This window comes from Chrysemys picta, chromosome 7 (assembly GCF_011386835.1).
Source record: "Chrysemys picta bellii isolate R12L10 chromosome 7, ASM1138683v2, whole genome shotgun sequence".
In the NCBI taxonomy this organism is placed as follows: domain Eukaryota; kingdom Metazoa; phylum Chordata; order Testudines; family Emydidae; genus Chrysemys; species Chrysemys picta.
Genome location: NC_088797.1, coordinates 84680527 through 84699044, shown reverse-complemented (window position 1 = coordinate 84699044; position 18518 = coordinate 84680527). Strand labels below are relative to the sequence as shown.

The following is an 18518-nucleotide window of genomic DNA, read 5'->3' as shown; positions in this document are numbered from 1 at the left end:
AATCTGATTCTGCCAATAATATATCTGAATGTGCTTTCTACCTTTCCCAACTGAAAATAAAGATTTAAATATATTTTTTAATAGTCTGAAGAGGAGATTCCAAGATTGCCTGGATTTTATAGTTCCTCTGAGACCCTGAGTAATACTGCAATGTATTTCACTTACCTTTCAGTGGTTTTCGTTGTAACTGAATCCTACTTTGGAAAAAGAAGTTTTACTCACTGGATGGCAAATATGTCCTTGAATTTTGTTAGGCCTGGACTAAGGAATTTAGTACACCTAATGAGTATGGGCTCATCTTGTTTTCAAACCTCCATGAGAACCTCAAATCCATTATGGCAAAATATTTGGCTTGCTGCCTTTGCTCCCTTCCAGAACAAGTTAAGAGGGTATTTGTTAGATTCTCTCTGCTTAGACTGAAGGGGCTGAAACATGGTCCCTTGGTGCCTGTAATGTGTCAGTATAGTCTCATTTTCCATTCTAACAAGGTTCTGTTCTGCAAGTTTGTGTTTGAGTTTAAAAACTGCAGTATGATGAGCCTGCCTCTTTTTTGGATGCTGGTTGCTCTGTCTGCCCTGTATACTGGACAGTAGTTGTAGGATGGAGTAGAAGAGAAGTGTAACAAGACAGAATTTCATACTTTGTAATTGTTTGTTTTATCTTCCTCTTCTCCCACTTTACTGCCATCTTTGTCCCTTACATTGTGTTTTTTTCTTTTATACTCTAAATGTTTCTTGATTGTGTGTAGGTGGGTAGTGACGAGAATATTAACATTATATAACATATCCTTACCTTAATTGAATCTTCTTTGCTTCCTGGGTTATAATTGTAAAATGGGGATGGGATGGGGGAGGGGGAAACTACAGCAATCTCAGATATTTAGAAGTGATTTTAGTTTTCCCTCCATGTTCCTTGTAAACAATTCATGGGTTACTATCTACCTCATAGCTTAGTGGTAGAGAGAAGCAAATTATTTAAATGATGATGTTAGTGAGGACTGTCATTATTTTAATTTATGTTCTGTTTGTGATCTGCCCCCAAAATAGCAACATCTAAGTCGCTATGCAAATTTGGAGCAGCATGATGGTAGATCTTCAGATTTCTATTGTCCAAGTAAATATCATCTTATGAAGTCTAACCAAAGAAAAATACAGATATAGAGATTTATAATGGAAGTGATGATATAGGTTAACTGCAGGGCATGTCAGTAGTGCTACAATAACACTTGGTCAGATTTACAACCCTTAATCATGTACATAGCATTTATTCACACAACACTGACTTCAAATGGGCTACTTCTACAATTAAGTGCTGAATGCATAATTAAGGACCACAGAATCTGGCTCTGTAAACAATGTGGCATTAACTAATTTATTGTCATTCAGCTAAGAGTAAACAGAAAGATTAGAAAAACATTCAATATCAACATAAATTAAAACTATTATTATAGCCTTATTTTAAGTTTTCATTTAGAATATCTTCAGTGTGTTCTGATACCATTTAACTATACACTGATAAATATATAGCGATTGTATTGTTATTTTTTCTAGCATCACTTTTTGGAAATTTAAATGTATAAGTCTGGGATGCTTTCTCATTTAATGTTTGAATATTTAAGTATGGCAGGATTAGGTCCTATGTCCCTGATCCTACAAAGATTTACTCACTAGATTTACTCACTATTCATGCAGGTGAGTAGTCCCACTGACTCCAATGGGGTTATTCATATGAGTACAGTTAGTAACATAAGCCATTGCAGGATTGAGGTTTAGTTGCATAGCTCCTATTAGTGCTGATGGCTACAAATGTAAATACTCCCTGCATGGCTAAGTTTTGTTCTCTTAGCCTTTGATTAAAGGTAGACTTTTAAATTTGACTTTTAAAAAGTTGTTGATACACATCCATATATTAATTGTTTGCCTTGAAAGGATCCTTTGTTGCTTAAAACTATCTAAGATCAATTAAGGTATGTGGTGGTGTTCTTTTTTTATTATAGGTATAACAGCAGTCATTTGTACTTACCCTCTTGATATGGTAAGAGCACGTCTGGCATTCCAAGTAAAAGGGGAGCACAAGTACACAGGAATTATTCATGCATTCAAGACTATTTATACAAAGGTATTTCATTTTCTCCTTCCATATTTGTTAAAGAAAAATGTGTTGTTTATATTTTTTTTAATGCTGTGCAACACTATTTAATGACCTGATGGAAACTAATGTGAATTTGTCTTCGACTGTGTGTGTAGCACACTCTCATTTTACAAAAGGGTCTGGATGCTCCCCTTTTACTCAAGCTGGTGGAGGGCGGCTCAAGCTGGTGTAAATGGCAGAGGACAACAAATTGGGACTAAGAGTGGATTAGCAGTGGTATATACTCCTGAGGTTTTTGCCTCCGAGAATAATATTTATAACAGGGGGAGGAAAGCAAACATACTTATTTGTGTGTATTGGAAATCATCTCCCTACTTTGTGATCTTGGGTGTAGGAACATCCTGCCTTCTCCGCTCTGTCTCCTAAGCAGCCAATTTATAGTACCTCCTCTCAGCATCTGAGGAAGAGGAAGATGAGGTTAATATTAATACCTCATTGCCTGGCTAGCAGTGTCATACAAACGACTTGTTATCAGTACAGTCAGTTCCATAATAATCTAACTATTTATAATTTTATTTGTCAAGAATTTGTTTGTATTTTTATTTTTCCTTCAAAAGGAAGGAGGTTTCATTGGATTTTACAGAGGACTGATGCCTACAGTTGTAGGAATGGCTCCTTATGCAGGTAAGTTAAAAATATTGTTGCCAGCATTCTACACGCATCTCAGTTGTATTTGCAAAATTTGTATTAGCTTCTGTTAAACTGAAGGGCTAAATTTCTGCTTGGACAGAATGGAAAGGGCAAACTGCAGGGAGTCATTTGCAGCTTCCTGATGTTATGGTAGATCAGCTTATGATGATGATCAGTGCAAGTTAGAATAGCTGCTGTAACTTATACCACTAGTGAAAATCCCTAAGTGACCTTTCTGAGATGTGAGGGGCCAGTGACTGGGTTCTCTCTCCCTCCCCACCCCTAAAACTTCTCCGATGGAAAAAGGTGTAGGACCTGTTCCTAAACCTGGCCAATCTGGCTGCAGTTGCTGTGTGAAAGGCCCACACAAACTAAGGAGACTATAAAGGGGAAACAATGAAACTGACTCTCTGTTCTCGAATGAAGTAAATAAACTGAAAAGATAAGAGATTTTTTTGTCTAATTGAAAGAAATTATATTAATCTTAGGTGTTACTTGTAACTATAACATGTTAAATTAAGGTTTCAGAGTAGCAGCCGTGTTAGTCTGTATCCGCAAAAAGAACAGGAGTACTTGTGGCACCTTAGAGACTAACAAATTTATTTGAGCATAAGCTTTCGTGGGCTACTGTGTCTTCAACTGTGTGTGTAGCACACTCTCATTAGAGACAAATGTCTCCAAGGTGCCACAAGTACTCCTGTTCTTTATGTTAAATTAAAAATCACTTTTTTCAAAGTGTTTTAAGATTGTTGGTTAGAAGTTACAAGACAATTGCCAAGTATTATTGTATGCACACTTCCATTGCATGTATAGTACAAAAACTAATTCTTAAAATTAATGCCACACTTTTTTCCAGTGTCTTCTCAACACGTTGCAAATTACAACAAGCTGACTCCTAGACCACACTTAGGTTTGCTATTGGATAAACATGTAATATTTGTATTGTATGTAACTTTCCTCTCTTTCACAGTATTTAATAAAAACCTCGTAAAGAATCAGGAATTAAATAATTCAGTGTGTGATTACTGTCTTATGTTACAAAGATTATGCGTATCACTAAGAAACTTGCTGTTTCTTAAAGTCTACATAAAATTACATTTTTCTCTTTCAGGTTTTTCGTTTTTTACCTTTAGTACCTTAAAGAGCATTGGACTTGCCCAAGCACCTAACCTGCTTGGAAGGCCTTCATTAGATAATCCTGAAGTCTTAGTTTTGAAAACGCATGTAAGCTTGCTATATGGTGGCATGGCTGGAGCAATAGCACAGACAATCTCGTAAGTTTTGGTGGGGTTTGTGTTTGTTTGTTTTAGGGGGGTTTAGCTGCAATTTCTTATTGAAGAAATTATATGCTATCTTGGATTAAGAATTTTTCTTAGATGTAATATTTCAGAGTTAAGATTTGTTTAGCTGATAGCCAGAAACTAGAATGCACTGACTTCATGGTACTTCACTTTCTAAATGTGTTTTAATTTTGAAGATCTTTAAAAGTATATGTATCAGACCAAATCCTGCTGTCTTTATTCTGACAAATTTCCACTAAGGTAAATTAGAAGCTTACCTAGAGTTGGAGTTGTTTTATACCAATTCATTTTAAAACAAAATCATAGCTACAAATATATATTTGTTACTGTATTTGGCATAGTTTATTTTTATTTCCCCTTCCTTCTCTACTCACTGCCTTTGTCAGATTTTCTCCATGGCCCAGAAGCAGGTGAATTGGTTGGATTTATTTATTTGGCATTTAGTTTTTTCTAAACTAGTTACTTACAAATGTCACACATGCATTTCTGTTGATTCTTTAAAGGTGAGTTTTATTTTTAATGCCATTGTCTTCCCCCCTACATTCTGTTTTACACAAACTGTTTTATGCTCTGTCTGATCTTCATGTATCTTCTTTACTTGTGCCTAATGGAATATATTAAGATATCTGATTCACTGTTTTTAGTTGTGATGGGGGAAGTCTCCCTTCTTGGAGAACTTTCAGCTGTATTGGGCACTGAGTTTGATCCTTCACTCACTGTAAAGGGAACTATGAGATTTCAAATGGAATTTTCTTTATATATTTGTCATGCAAGTAGTTAAAATGCTTTTAAAAAAGCCCCAAATCTCTTCTTTAGATATCCACTTGATGTAACTCGTAGGCGAATGCAGTTAGGAGCGGCTCTTCCAGATGCTGACAAGTGCCTGTAAGCATTTTATTATAACATCCTTTTCAACTGTAGTAGCTGAATTCTTAAATGTATAAGTAAACCTCTTAGTTTAAAACTAATACATGATCTACTGTGCTATAGATTCCTTCATATTTTCGACTTGCGGAGATGGTAATACGTTTCTATGCTCTTAACTGAGAGGGAAACTGTTTTTTTCTTTATTGTGATCTCTTTTAAAAATCACAGAAATTAATTCTGCTAATATGAGATCTTTATTGTTGAAGTTCTTTGTGTTAGGCTTCAATTTACTACAGCTTCACTTGGCATAAATAGGCTCCAAGGGCCTAATCCTGCTTCTGTTGAATCTCAGGGCAGGTCTACGCTATAGCCGGGATCAATACTCTGAGATCGATCCACCGGCGGTTGACTTAGCGGGTCTACAAAAGACCCGCTAAATCAACTGCAGATCGCTCTCCAGCCTACCCCGACGAGAAGAGTAAGGTAAGTCAATGGGAGATTTTCTCATGTAGACCCCGCGGTAACTTGACCTAAGGTACGCCGACTCCAGCTACGTTGTTCATGTAGCTGGAGTTGGTAGCGTAGGTCAACTTACCGCGGTAGTGTAGACATAGCCCTAGAATCATAGGACTAGAAGGGATCTCGAGGGGTCTTGTAGTCCAGTCCCTGGCACTCAAGGCAGGAGTGCAGGGGACCATTGTGTCACCAACTTCCATTGTCTTAAATGGTGCAGGATCAGGCCCCAATGTGAATGATTATTTTTTTCTTGTTTACTTTCACTTTCTTGTAACCACAGTACTGATTCACAATGCAGTTATAGTTGGACACTGAGGGTATATCTACACAGCAATTTAGGCCTAGGGCTGAGCCTGGGCTCAAGCCAAACCCCCTTTGCATTCACACTGAAAATGTGCTGAGCCCATGTTAAACTGTGACCTAGACCCTATTGCTTTCATGTATGCATGAGGCCCTGACTTGACTCCAGTCCCAGAAGTCCTTCGGATGGGAGTCCCAGAGGAGCAGCGCTGCATGTAGTCCGCAAAGTGACCAGAAGTACCATTACTGCTTGGGAGCGTGCTTCCTGTTCCTGCTCCTCTCGCTGCCACAGTTCTGGCTCGTCCTCGCTGCTGTGCAGAGTTTTCCTGGAGCGGGGAGCAAAGCCGCCAGGCAGGAGGCGGCTACGAGCCATCAGCATGTTGGGGGTCGTTCCTCCCCCGGCCATGCTGAGCCAAGAGCTCTGCCTCTCTGCCTCCCTTCAAGGCAGCCACTTGGTCCCTGCTCCACTCTCTGGCCCTTGCTCTCGGCCTCCCCTGCTCTCCCTGATGCTGCATGTGCACTGGCATTTGGGCAGTGTGCTCTGTAAGGGTAGCCAGTGGGAGTGAGCCCCAAAACTTCATGGCAGCCTCCCAAGCATCCCTTATCCCAGCCTCTCCATGTGCATGAGGGACAGTGATAAGGGATCCTCAGGACATTGCCCTTGACTGAAGTTAAAAAAGGAACATATCTGGAATGAGAAAAAGGAATTAAAAACATGTTGGCATTGTGCCAGGTTGGCATTCTGATGCTTCATTGGCAGCTAATCCTGCTCTGAGCTGGATTAATTTTCAGGTTTAAAATATAGTTGCCATAGTCCACACAGAGCCAGGATTTTGGCACTTGTGAAGCAGAAAGGAGGAGGAGGACTAGGGAATGGGGTGAGTGATTCAGTTATATAACTTTTCCATTCCCAGTTGAGTCACTGAGGCTTTGATACTGTATTAAAGAAAACAATAAAAACACACCAGCTTTTATATCCATGCTAAATTTCTATTTAATGCATTTGAACCAATCCTCTCCCAGCCCCCAAACACTTGGGCCAAGTTATAAGAAGTAGGACTATTGGACAGCAAAAAGTAAAGAATGCTATTTAGAGAAATGCAAGATTTTCTTTAGCCTAGGAGAGTGAGCTATCAGAGATGGTTCCAACCCCGTAAAGATAATACGTAGGATCAAATCCTGCTTGTCTTATTCGTGTGGATATTCCTGTTGAAGGAAATAAGACTTATATCTGAGCAAGGACTGAAACCAGGCCTTCAGTATTTGATCCTATAAAACAAAGGATCCCCGAGGGGTGCTGCAGCAGATTGCACCCCAAGGCCTGGGGATGCACTTCAGCCTTCTGCAGCCAGCAGCCCCCAGGTGAGTGGGGTGAGTGTGTGTTTTTTCCTCTGAAACCTACATTTTCTGTCAAACGTCAAAACAAACAAAAGTATTCTTCATTGAACATTCTATTCTAAAAATTAAGTATTGCAAAGTTTTATTTCAATAGTTTAGTAACTCTAGAGGCTGACGTTCTAGTTATCCTCAGAACCTTTTCCCACCAATGTGAATCAGCCTAAAGGTGAAGAGCACAGTTCTCAGATGCCGTCTCAAACTGCATTTTTTTTTTCTACTGAAACAACCACCAAACGAGCTAATTATGCAGTTCATGTACTCGTGTGCTCCTTATGGGCTCCTGAGTCACAACAATAGCACCTCCACAGTTAGGAAACTGGGAGCAGTAGAGATTTCCCACAGTGCACTATGTTCCTAGAGCTAGAGTGTTGACATCGAGGGGAGAGGGGCACTAGGCATTTTGGGATATGTTTACTTTGACTCAGGTCTGTGCACTGCAGTATGGACGCCAGCACCCTAGGTTTGAGCATGGGTCAGAAAATTCTTAACCTAGGGTTAAAATGCAATGTAGATGCTCAAGTCCAGGGTTCTCTGACGCAGGTCAGCTGATTTGAGTTCCACGAACCCTAGGCTTACATTGCTGTGTAAACAGTCTAAGATCAAATATCTCAGGCTCTTCCATAGTGCACTTTGGTAACACTAAGTGAAAACTCCATAATAGAACATTGTTCAAATGTTATTAAAGTCACACTTTTACCAAGAACTAGCATTAATTTGCATGGAACAAATGGAAGTTGAAATCCATTAATTTTCTATTCAGTTATATAAACATCAATCTTTTTAGTTCTTTTTATATAAAAGGTCTGATTACTGGTTTGGTGATCTCTTGCTTCTTGGTCTTGCAGGAACTAACCATTCTAAAGACACTAGGTCTTACACTCAGTATCCCTACTAAGTTGGTATTTTGGAGGAGTCCATATCTCTGACTCCCAGGATGGATGGACAGTGGTCATAATGTTGGTATTTGAGCATGGGGAAAAAGAGGAAGTAAAAGACCTCAAGTTTGGAGGATTATGGGAGATGTGTTCAGGGAATAATTTCTTTGGTAGCCCGTGAATGCTGAGCCATCTTGCAGATCTCTACGACAATACTTACTTTTTTTTGGTCCCTATATTTTACCCTCTGTTGATAATTACTAGTTTCTTCACTTCTGTAAGAACTCCAGTTATTAGGAAGAGACAGGTATTAGCAATGGGTGATTCGATCATTAGAAACCTAGATAGCTGGGTTTGCGACGATCGGGAGAACCGCACGGTGACTTGCCTGCCTGGTGCGAAGGTTGCGGATCTCTCGAGATATCTAGATAGGCTTATGTGTAGTGCTGGGGAGGAGCCGGTGGTCATGGTACATGTAGGTACCAGCGACATGTGGAAGGATAGGCGAGAGGTCATGGAGGCCAAATTTAGGCTGCTAGGTAAGAGATTGAAGTCCAGGACCTCCATGGTAGCATTTTCTGAAATGCATCCAGTTCCACGCGCAGGGCCAGTTAGACAAGCAGAACTGCAGGGTCTCAATGCGTGGATGAGACGATGGTGTAGGGAGGAGGGGTTTAGTTTTATTAGGAACTGGGGAAGCTTTTGGGAGAGGGGGAGCCTATACAGGAAGGATGGGCTCCACCTAAACCAAAACGGAACCAGATAAAAAGGTCGTAGAACAGTTTTTAAACTAAGGGCTGGGGTAAAACCGACAGGTGCAGAGGAACATGTGGCTCGGACATCCCTTAGGGGAGGATCTATAAATGGAGATTCCCTATGTCCTAATAAGTAAGAGAGGATGGAAAATGATAAAATATAGGGAGGATCTGATGAGAAACAGTCAAATGAAAAAAAGTCCCATTCAATTACGTCATGCAATAGGGCACAGCCAAAAAATGACAAGTTTTTAAAATGCTTATATACCAGTGCTAGAAGTCTAAATAGTAAGATGGGTGAACTAGAGTGTCAAGTATTGGTATAATAGGCATCACACAACCTGGTGGAATGAGGATAATCAATAGGACACAGTAATACCAGGGTAGAAAATATATCAGAAGGACAGAACAGGTTGTGCTGGTGGTGAAGTGGCACTATATGTGAAAGAAAGCGTAGAATCAAATTAAGTAAAAATCTTAAATGAACTAAATTGTACTATAGAATCTCTATGGATAGTAATTCCATGCTTGAAAAATAAGAATATAGCAGTAGGGCTATATTACAGACCACTTGACCAGGATGATGTTAATGACTCTGAAATGCTCAGGGAGATTAGAGAGGCTATTAAAATAAAAAAAACCCTCAATAATAATAATGAGGGATTTCAACTATCCCCATATTGACTGAGTACATATCACCTCAGGAAGGGATGCTGAGATAAAGTTTCTTGACACCTTAAATGACTGCTTCTTGGATCAGCTAGTCCTGGAACCCACAAGAGGAGAGGCAATTCTTGATTTAGTCCTATATGGAGCACAGGATCAGGTCCAAAAGATGAATATAGCTGGACTGCTTGGTAATAGTGACCATAATATAATTAAATTTAACATCCCTGTGTCGGGGAAAACTCCACAGCGGCCCAACACTATAGCATTTGATGGACCTTTGGTCTGACCCAGTAGGCTGTTCTTATGTTATGTTCAGAAAGAGGAAAAACAGTTATCTGCAGATCTAATTGCATATACTGCTTCACTTATCAGTTAAAACAGGCTATTTATAAAAATTGTGCAGCTAGTACTCTTTTCAGAGATAAAGTTTGGAAATTCATCTTAGTGCAGAGTCTGAAATACAGAATGTGTTCCAAAACTTGAGCCTTAAAGAGAAGGGGATGGTCTTATGGTTAACATAAGAATGGCCATACTGGATCGGACAAAAGGTCCATCTAGCCCAATATCCTGTCTTTTGTCAGTGGCCAATGCCAGGTGCCCCAGAGGGAATGAACAGAAGAGGTAATCATCAAGTGATCCATTCCTTGTTGCCCATTCCCAGCTTCTGGCAGAGGCTAGGGACACCATTGCTACCCATCCTGGCTAATAGCCATTGATGGACTTATCCTCCGTGAACTTACCTAGTTCTTTTTTGAACCCTGTGATAGTCTTGGCCTTCACAACCTCCACTGGCAAGGAGTTCCACAGGTTGACTAGGTTGTGTGAAAAAATACTTCCTTTTGTTTGTTTTAAACCTGCTGCCTATTAATTTCATTTGGTGACCCCTAGTTCATGTGTTATGAGAAGAAGTAAATAACACTTCATTATTTACTTTCTTCACACCAGTCATGATTTTATAGACCTCTATCATATCCCCCCTTAGTTGTCTCTTTTCCAAGCTGAAAAGTCCCAGTCTTATTAATCTCTCCTCATATGAAAGTCATTCCATACCCCAAATCATTTTTGTTGCTCTTTTCTGAACCTTTTCCAATTCCAATATATCTTTTTTTGAGATGGGGCGACCAGATCTGCACGCACTATTCAAGATGTGGGCATACCGTGGATTTATATAGAGGCAATATGATATTTTCTGTCTTACCTATCCCTTTCTTAATGATTCCCAATATTCTGTTCGCTATTTGGACTGCCGCTGCACACTGAGTAGATGTTTTCAGAGAATTATCCACAGTGACTCCAAGATCTTTCTTGAGTGGTAACAAGCTAATTTAGACCCCCATCATTGCATATGTATAGTTGGGATTGTTTTTCAATGTGCATTACTTTGCATTTATCAACATTGAATTTCATCTGCCAGTTTGTTGCCCTAGTCACCCAGTTTTGAGAGATCCTTTTGTATCTCTTTGCAGTCTGCTAGGGACTTAACTATCTTGAGTAGTTTTGTATCATCTGCAAATTTTGCCACCTCACTGTTTACCCCTTTTTCTAGATTATTTCTGAATACATTGAATAGGTCTGGTCCCAGTACAGACTTCTGGGGGACACCCCTATTTACCTCTCTCCATTCTGAAAACTGACCATTTATTCCTACCCTTTGTTTCCTATCTTTTAACCAGTTACCAATCCACGAGAGGACCTTCCCTCTTACTCCATGACAGCTTACTTTGCTTAAGAGCCTTTGGTGAGGGACCTCTTCAAAGGCTTTCTGAAAATCTAAGTATACTATATCCACTGGATCCCCCTTGTCCACATGCTTGTTGACCCCCTCAAAGAATTCTAGTAGGTTCTCCCGGTCATTGCAAACCCAGCTATCTGTGTTTTTAATGATTGAATCCCCATAATTATTACCTGTCTCTTCCCCATAACTGGAGTTCCCTCACCCAGAGAGGTATCCTCACTGTGAGAGAATACAACGATATCATCTGGCAGGAGGGTCCCAACTATGGGATCATTTCCCTCTGCTCCAGTTGGATGTTCTCTTCCCTGAGACTTTCATCCTCCTCAACAGCACAGAGGCTGTCAAACCGGGAGTGGGACCGTTCTACTCTGTCCCAGAAAGTCTCATATATGTACCTCTGTGTCTCCCTTAGCTCCTCCAGTTCAGCCATTGGTCCGTACACAGTCTCTGAGGGCCAGGAGTTCCTTGCACCGAATGCACACATACGCCACCTGCCCATAAACTGGATAGCCCCCACTCTGTTGCTGGACTTCTGCCTGCATTCTCTTTTTACTCCTGCAACTTGTTCCTTTGTTGATGTTTTGTTTTTATCAGGGGGTGTTTTTGGCTATAAGTTTAAAGAATGTTAAGTGTATTTAGCTTTCCCCTCATGCTCCCCCTTTAAACTCCCTCGCAAAACCCCCCTGTTAGCCACTCCTGTTCACTAGCTCCTCTGGTCGCTTAGGAGCGGGCTTTTTAAAGCCCTGGTCTTCCTGAGTAGCCCCACCCTCAGGTTAAGGGTTGATGAGTGCTAAAGGGCTTAAGGATCAAAGCCTTAAAGAAGCTCTCAGGCTTGCCTAGAAGGCCGCTAGGCTCAGCACACAGGCCCCGAAACAAACAGACCACACGGAATATTTCAGTCAAGCAGCAAGCCCACCACAAACACACACTAAGGCACTGGACTGAGGCTCAGATCTGCGTTCTAATCATGGCTCTGCTACAGATTTCCTGTGTGACATCAGCTAGGGCTTGTCTGCACAGAAAGTTAGCATGCAGTAAGCTAGGCGAAAATCTGCAACACACCAGCTTGCCATGCATTAACTGGCCATGTGGACCTTGTTAGCATGCGCAAAGTTCTACAGTGCGCTTTGAGGTGCACCCGTGTAGACAAGCCTTTAATTTTTCTCTGCCTTTGTAAAATAGGGTAATGCTTACATACCTCACAGTGGCACTGGGAGGATAACAGAGAAACCTTTGAGAAGCTCAGATAGCTTGAGTGGTCACATGACTTTCATTAGCTATCCCTTTAAAAAAAAAAAGTCACATGAAATGCCTTGTATTTAAGAAAATGATTTTCAATATTAAATAAATCTATGTATTGCATAAGGGCTTGGATTCTTTTTATCTTTTCAGTACAATGGTGCAGACACTGAAGTATGTATATAGGCACCATGGAATACGAAGAGGATTATACCGCGGTTTATCTCTGAATTATATTCGTTGTATACCGTCCCAGGCTGTGGCTTTTACCACATATGAGTTTATGAGACAGTTGTTACACCTCAACTAAATTTTTTTCTTAAACTTCACTGAAAAACTACAGTATCCGTCTTCATGTTATGTTTGTGAGTAAATTACTTGAAATGGGAAATTTAATCTGTCACTGTGAACTATTGGAATTTTAGTACTTAATTTTATTTGCCAAAAAAAAAAAAAAAAAAAAAAAGCATGGGGTAATAGAACCTTTTGGAGTCAGAACAGGAAATTGCCTAACATGGACATTAGCTAGCTATAACCAACTCTTTGCACTTGTACCTGTAGGCTCCATTAGGTTAATACAAATAAATTATATAATTTACAACCGTCACAGTTACATGGAAATGAACTAGATTTTGATACGGGTTTCAAACTGTTTGCTGTTTAGCTTTATGATGTCATTCCAGGATTTTAATATTATTTATCATTGTATTGCTTGTTAACCCAGAAGTTAAGCATCTAATTTTCTTAAATAAATAAGATTAAATTAACTTGAATAAAATGAACCTAATTTTCACTTGCTTGTGAGATTCTGTAAAAGTAGAACTTGGTAGCCCACAATCTAAGGGTTGCTCTATTTTATTGCATATGAATTGTTTGTGTACAATTAAAGAAATTAATGGTCTGTATCTTCTGATTGATAAACATTTCAAGACATATGAAACTCTTCAACTGTTACAATAAATACTAGTAATGAGATGAATTTAAAATCAGAATCTTGTGATTTGGAAGTCAATAACTTTGCTTGTTATTTTTTAAAAACAATGCTATTACTAAGTATGCTATTAACTTAAAATAGGATCTGATAAATGAAAATTCCTACATTACAATAACAATTGTTAGGTCTCTGGGCCCAATCCTGCAAGATATTGCATACCATTTTGTAAGGTGTTGAATGCCCTCAAGTCAATTTTCTGGAAGTTGAGGGCACTCTACACCTTGTCACGTTAGCCCCTTGTCTTTGTGTTGTGAGGGAAGAGAAAGTAGGGACAAGATTGTGTATGCTGCAGCATTTACCTGTCTGGACCATGTGCACACTTTTTGGGGAAGGGGAAAATAAAGGCTGTACTGGAATTTGTTTACAACTGTGGACAGTTATAGTATGAATATATAAAATGGGTGTGTGCGTTATGGTGGCTGTGCAGTATACTATTACCCTGTTGTTTTTTTCTGCTACCGTTGCTGCTCTTCTTGAGGTAGGAAATGACTTAACAGATCTGCTCATACATGATTTACACTGGTACAATTTCAATTTAAACAACTCCTTCTTAGCTGAAGAAACTGTAAAACTAGAATAATTCTTTCAGTCATTTACTTTAAGTAATGTAAGTTTATTTATTGATTGTAAATATTTTGAGTGATGTTCTGGTAATGGATATATTAACTAAACTAGTGATTTCATGATCAATATCACTTATTTTTGACAAGACCACAACCTAGAATTTGAGTTTATACATCAAGAATAACTTTTGTGGTTGGAATTTTTTTCATTTTATTAAAATATATATTTCTTTGATATTTACCTGTGTTATTGGCAGAGAATGAGATGTATTTGAATTTATTTTATTAAAAAAACCTTGAATAACAATGAAATATCTTTATATGATTTGTAAATATTGCAGACAATAGAAATGAATGTTTCTGGAATTATACTATATTTCCCCTTGTAGGTAAACATAAATAAAATTGTCATGCTTGATTAAAAGTGACTATAATTAAGATTTTGGTCTGACTTTTAGTTTTATTTAAAGGAGAATTAATTGTGTTAGTGATCTGTGATCTTGAAGAGATCCTTCTAAGTATATGTGCAAACTTAAATTGCAATTGTAGTCTGAAGAACAACTCTGTAAAAACAGCATTGTGAGATTATTTTTTTGTTTGTTTGTTTTTTTAACTCAGTCTTGCAAGCTTTGTCAGTGGGGCTCTAGGATTCAAACTTAGTTCTCTTCCATTTTAGTATCACTGCAGTAATAAAGGTTTTGCAGACTAAATTCAGTCTTTAATAAACACATGTGAAGCCCCATTGTCATCTGTGGGTTTGCATAGGTATAATTAGAATTTAAATAATCCTGCTGTACAAGATGGAATAGAATCTGACACAAAAATATAACCATATTCCCAGGTATTGTCAGTAGCAACAAGGGCCACATTCAGTGTCTAGGGTTTCCTTTTAAAATTACAAAACAAAACTGACCTGAGCCCACACCCAGAAATCTGGGAAAACTAAATACTTCCTTGTGGCGCCCTTAATAGGCAATACTTTCCCACTCGTCACAAGCACTAAGTTTGTGTATAAAACAAAGAAAACTTGTATTAAGGGCAGAGGGAACAGGGCACAGCAATACTGACTTAAAAGTATGCAAATAATTAAAACATGCATCCGACAGTATCTTGGGCAGTAGTCCTATGCCTCAGTTTTCTCACCTTCCAGTGTGAAAGTCCATTGGACTTTAACACACCATTTCCCCCATCCCTCTACTGAATCTCAGTCAGTTTGTTGTCAAAGGTTAGCAAAGTTAGAGTCCAGTGGTGTGTTCAGCTAGGTTCAATTCCAGCCCCTTCGCTAAGGGAAGGGAAGGAGTGCTGCCTGATTCCTGTGACGAGATGCCTTGCTGCCCATCTTTTGTCTTGCTACTGCTGCTTTTTTTTGCATCTAACTTAGTTGTCTTGTGGCACTTTAGAGACTAACAAATGTATTAGAGCATAAGCTTTCGTGGACTACAGCCCACTTCTTCGGATGCATATAGAATGGAACATATATTGAGGAGATATATATACACACATACAGAGAGCATAAACAGGTGGGAGTTGTCTTACCAACTCTGAGAGGCCAATTAATTAAGAGAAAAAAAACTTTTGAAGTGATAATCAAGCTAGCCCAGTACAGATTCTCACACTTCTTATCAAACTGTCTGTACTGGGCTAGCTTGATTATCACTTCAAAAGTTTTTTTTCTCTTAATTAATTGGCCTCTCAGAGTTGGTAAGACAACTCCCACCTGTTTATGCTCTCTGTATGTGTGTATATATATCTCCTCAATATATGTTCCATTCTATATGCATCCGAAGAAGTGGGCTGTAGTCCACGAAAGCTTATGCTCTAATACATTTGTTAGTCTCTAAAGTGCCACAAGTACTCCTGTTCTTCTTTTTGCGGATACAGACTAACACGGCTGCTACTCTGAAACCTGTTAGTTGTCTTGGCTATGCAGGGTTAACAGGTGTGAAAAGCAGTAAAAACTGTTATTAAAACAAGCAGCTATGACTCTGAATGAATATAAAGAGCAGATCTATCTAGTAAGATAGTGCCATTTTTGCTGTTTCACTTTTCAGAATAAAAATACACTTTTAAAGTGTATTTATAGTTTAAAACAAAACGTATTTAAAAACTGGTTTGTCTTGCTAACCCAATAATCCCAACTTTTAAAGGAAATGTATTGTTGTCTAGAAGATAAGTTAAGAGATTTGAATTTCTCTTTTAAGTGCCTGGGTTTATCTCTTTTAACTCTTCCTTTCCCCCCCCCCCCTTTTTCTGAATAGGTTAGTCTCCCTTATGCAGCTAAAGTAAGGAGTCAGTCATGAACACTAAACCAGTGAGACAGCAAGAGCAGGAGGAGGAAAATTATACAAACTTAAGTGTGAAAGAGAATTGAGTCCATTCCCTATTATCCCCTGCCCTAAAAAGATATTTCTATTTTTCTTTAGGAGAGGTGAGTCCCTCTTTTCCCTAAATTCCTTTGTCTTCCTTCCTCTCCCCAACCCCGTATCACTCTGTGGTCTGGGCTTCAGTCTCAGCCAAAGAGAGTTCAAGAACAGATCAGTTGGCTCCAGCCAAGGTCCCATCACTACCTTAGTCATATCAGCCACATGCTTTCATATTTCTCTCTTTACATGCTCAGCAAAGGAAAATGTGGTGGAAAGTTTGATTTTTCTAGTAAGGCTTTCAGGCAATTAAAAAAAATAATTGTGATTAATTGTGTGATTAAAAAATGAATCACGATTAATCGCACTGTTAATAATATTTAAATATTTTTGGATGTTTTCTACATTTTCAAATATATTGATTTCAAGTACAACACAGAATAGAAAGTATACAGTGCTCACTTTAAATTTATTTTTTATTACAAATATTTACTCTGTAAAAAGCAAAAGAAATAATATTTTTCAATTCACCTAATACAAGTACTGTAGTGCAATCATTTTATCATGAACGTTGAACTTACAAATGTAGAATTATGTACAAAAAATAACTGCATTCTAAAGTTTTACATTTTTATTTTTGAGCCTACAAGTCCACTCATTCCTACTTGTTCAGCCAATTGCTCAGACAAACAAGTTTGGTTACAATTTGCAGGAGATAATGCTGCCTGCTTCTTGTTTACTTTGTCACCTGAAAGTGCGAACAGGCGTTGGCATGGCACTTTTGTAGCCAGCGTTGCAAGATATTTTCGTGCCAGATGTGCTAAAGATTCATGTCCCTTCATGCTTCAGCCACCATTCCAGAGGACATACTTCCATGCTGATGATGGGTTCTGCTTAATAACAATCCAAAGTAGTGCAGACTGACGCATGTTCATTTTCATCATCTGAGTCAGATGCCACCAGCAGAAGGTTGATTTTCTTTTTTGGTGGTTTGTGTTCTGTAGTTTCTGCATCAGTGTGTTGCTCTTTTAAGACTTCTGAAAGAATGCTCCACACCTTGTCCCTCTCAGATTTTGGATGGCACCTCAGATTCTTAAACCTTGGGTCGAGTGCTGTAGCTATTTTTAGAAATCTCACATTGGTACCTTCTTTGCTTTTTGTCAAATCTGCAGTGAAAATGTTCTTAAAATGAACATGTGGTGGGTCATCATCCGAGACTGCTGTAACATTAAATATATGGCAGAATGCGGGTAAAACAGCAAGAGAGATATAATTCTCCCCCAAGGAGTTTAGTCACAAATTTAATCAACTCTTTTTTTTTAACGAGCGCCATCAGCATGGAAGCATGTCCTCTGGAATGGTGGCCAAAGGCTAAGCGTTCGTATGCCCCTTCATGCTATCTGGCACGTTAAATACTTTGCAATGCTGGCTACAAAAGTGCCATGTGAACGCTTGTTCTTACTTTCTAGTGACATTGTAAATAAGAGGCGGGCAGCATTATCTCCCGTAAAGGTAAGCAAACTTGTTTGTCTTAGTGATTGGATGAACAAGAAGTAGGACTGAGTGGGCTTGTAGGCTCTAAAGTTTCATATTGTTTTGTTTTGAGTGCAGTTATATAACAAAAACAATCTACATTTGTAAGCTGCACTTTCACGCTAGATACTGCATTACAGTACTTGTATGAGGTGAATCAAAAAATACTATTTCATTTTTATCATTTTTACAATGCAGATATTTGTAATAAAAAAGTGAGCACTGTACACTTTGTAACCTGTATTGTAATTGAAATCAATATATTTGAAAATGTAGAAAAACATCCAAAAATACTTAATACATTTCAATTGGTTTTCTATTGTTTAACCGTGCGATTAAAACTGATTCATCGCGATTACTTTTTTTTTTAGTTAATCATGTGAGTTAACTGCAATTAATCAACAGCCCTATTTTTAAGGTTGTTTTTTTTTTAACAGCAAACTCCATTTCACACTTTTATTTAAATTTATGATGGTGAAAAAGTAGCTGTAGTGGGGTGCCCTGGGTTTAAAATTGTTTTCATATAGCTTTTTAGCAAAGTCATGGCCATATATCATGTACAGATTAGACTAATTCCCACTTCCACTATGCATATAAATCTTGGTGGGTTTTTTTTTATTGTTTTTTTTTGG

At 38.6% G+C, this 18518-nt stretch overlaps 1 protein-coding gene across 10 annotated transcripts in view; it reads left to right on the top strand.

Annotated features, from left to right (window-relative positions):
• Positions 1-18518, top strand: part of LOC101938843 (solute carrier family 25 member 16) — a 66475-nt gene that overhangs the window by 14893 nt on the left and 33064 nt on the right. For 7 of the 10 annotated variants that reach the window (XM_065553457.1, XM_065553456.1, XM_065553455.1 and 4 more), the window contains 5 exons: positions 1997-2118; positions 2709-2775; positions 3638-3691; positions 3893-4055; positions 4899-4967. In XM_065553457.1, the coding sequence (XP_065409529.1) occupies positions 1997-2118; positions 2709-2775; positions 3638-3691; positions 3893-4055; positions 4899-4967 (475 nt within the window). Of the gene's footprint in view, positions 1-1996; positions 2119-2708; positions 2776-3637; positions 3692-3892; positions 4056-4898; positions 4968-12589; positions 14432-18518 lie in introns of those variants that run through there. The other 3 variants (XM_005297299.4, XM_065553460.1, XM_065553452.1) reach the window with 2 other exon arrangements.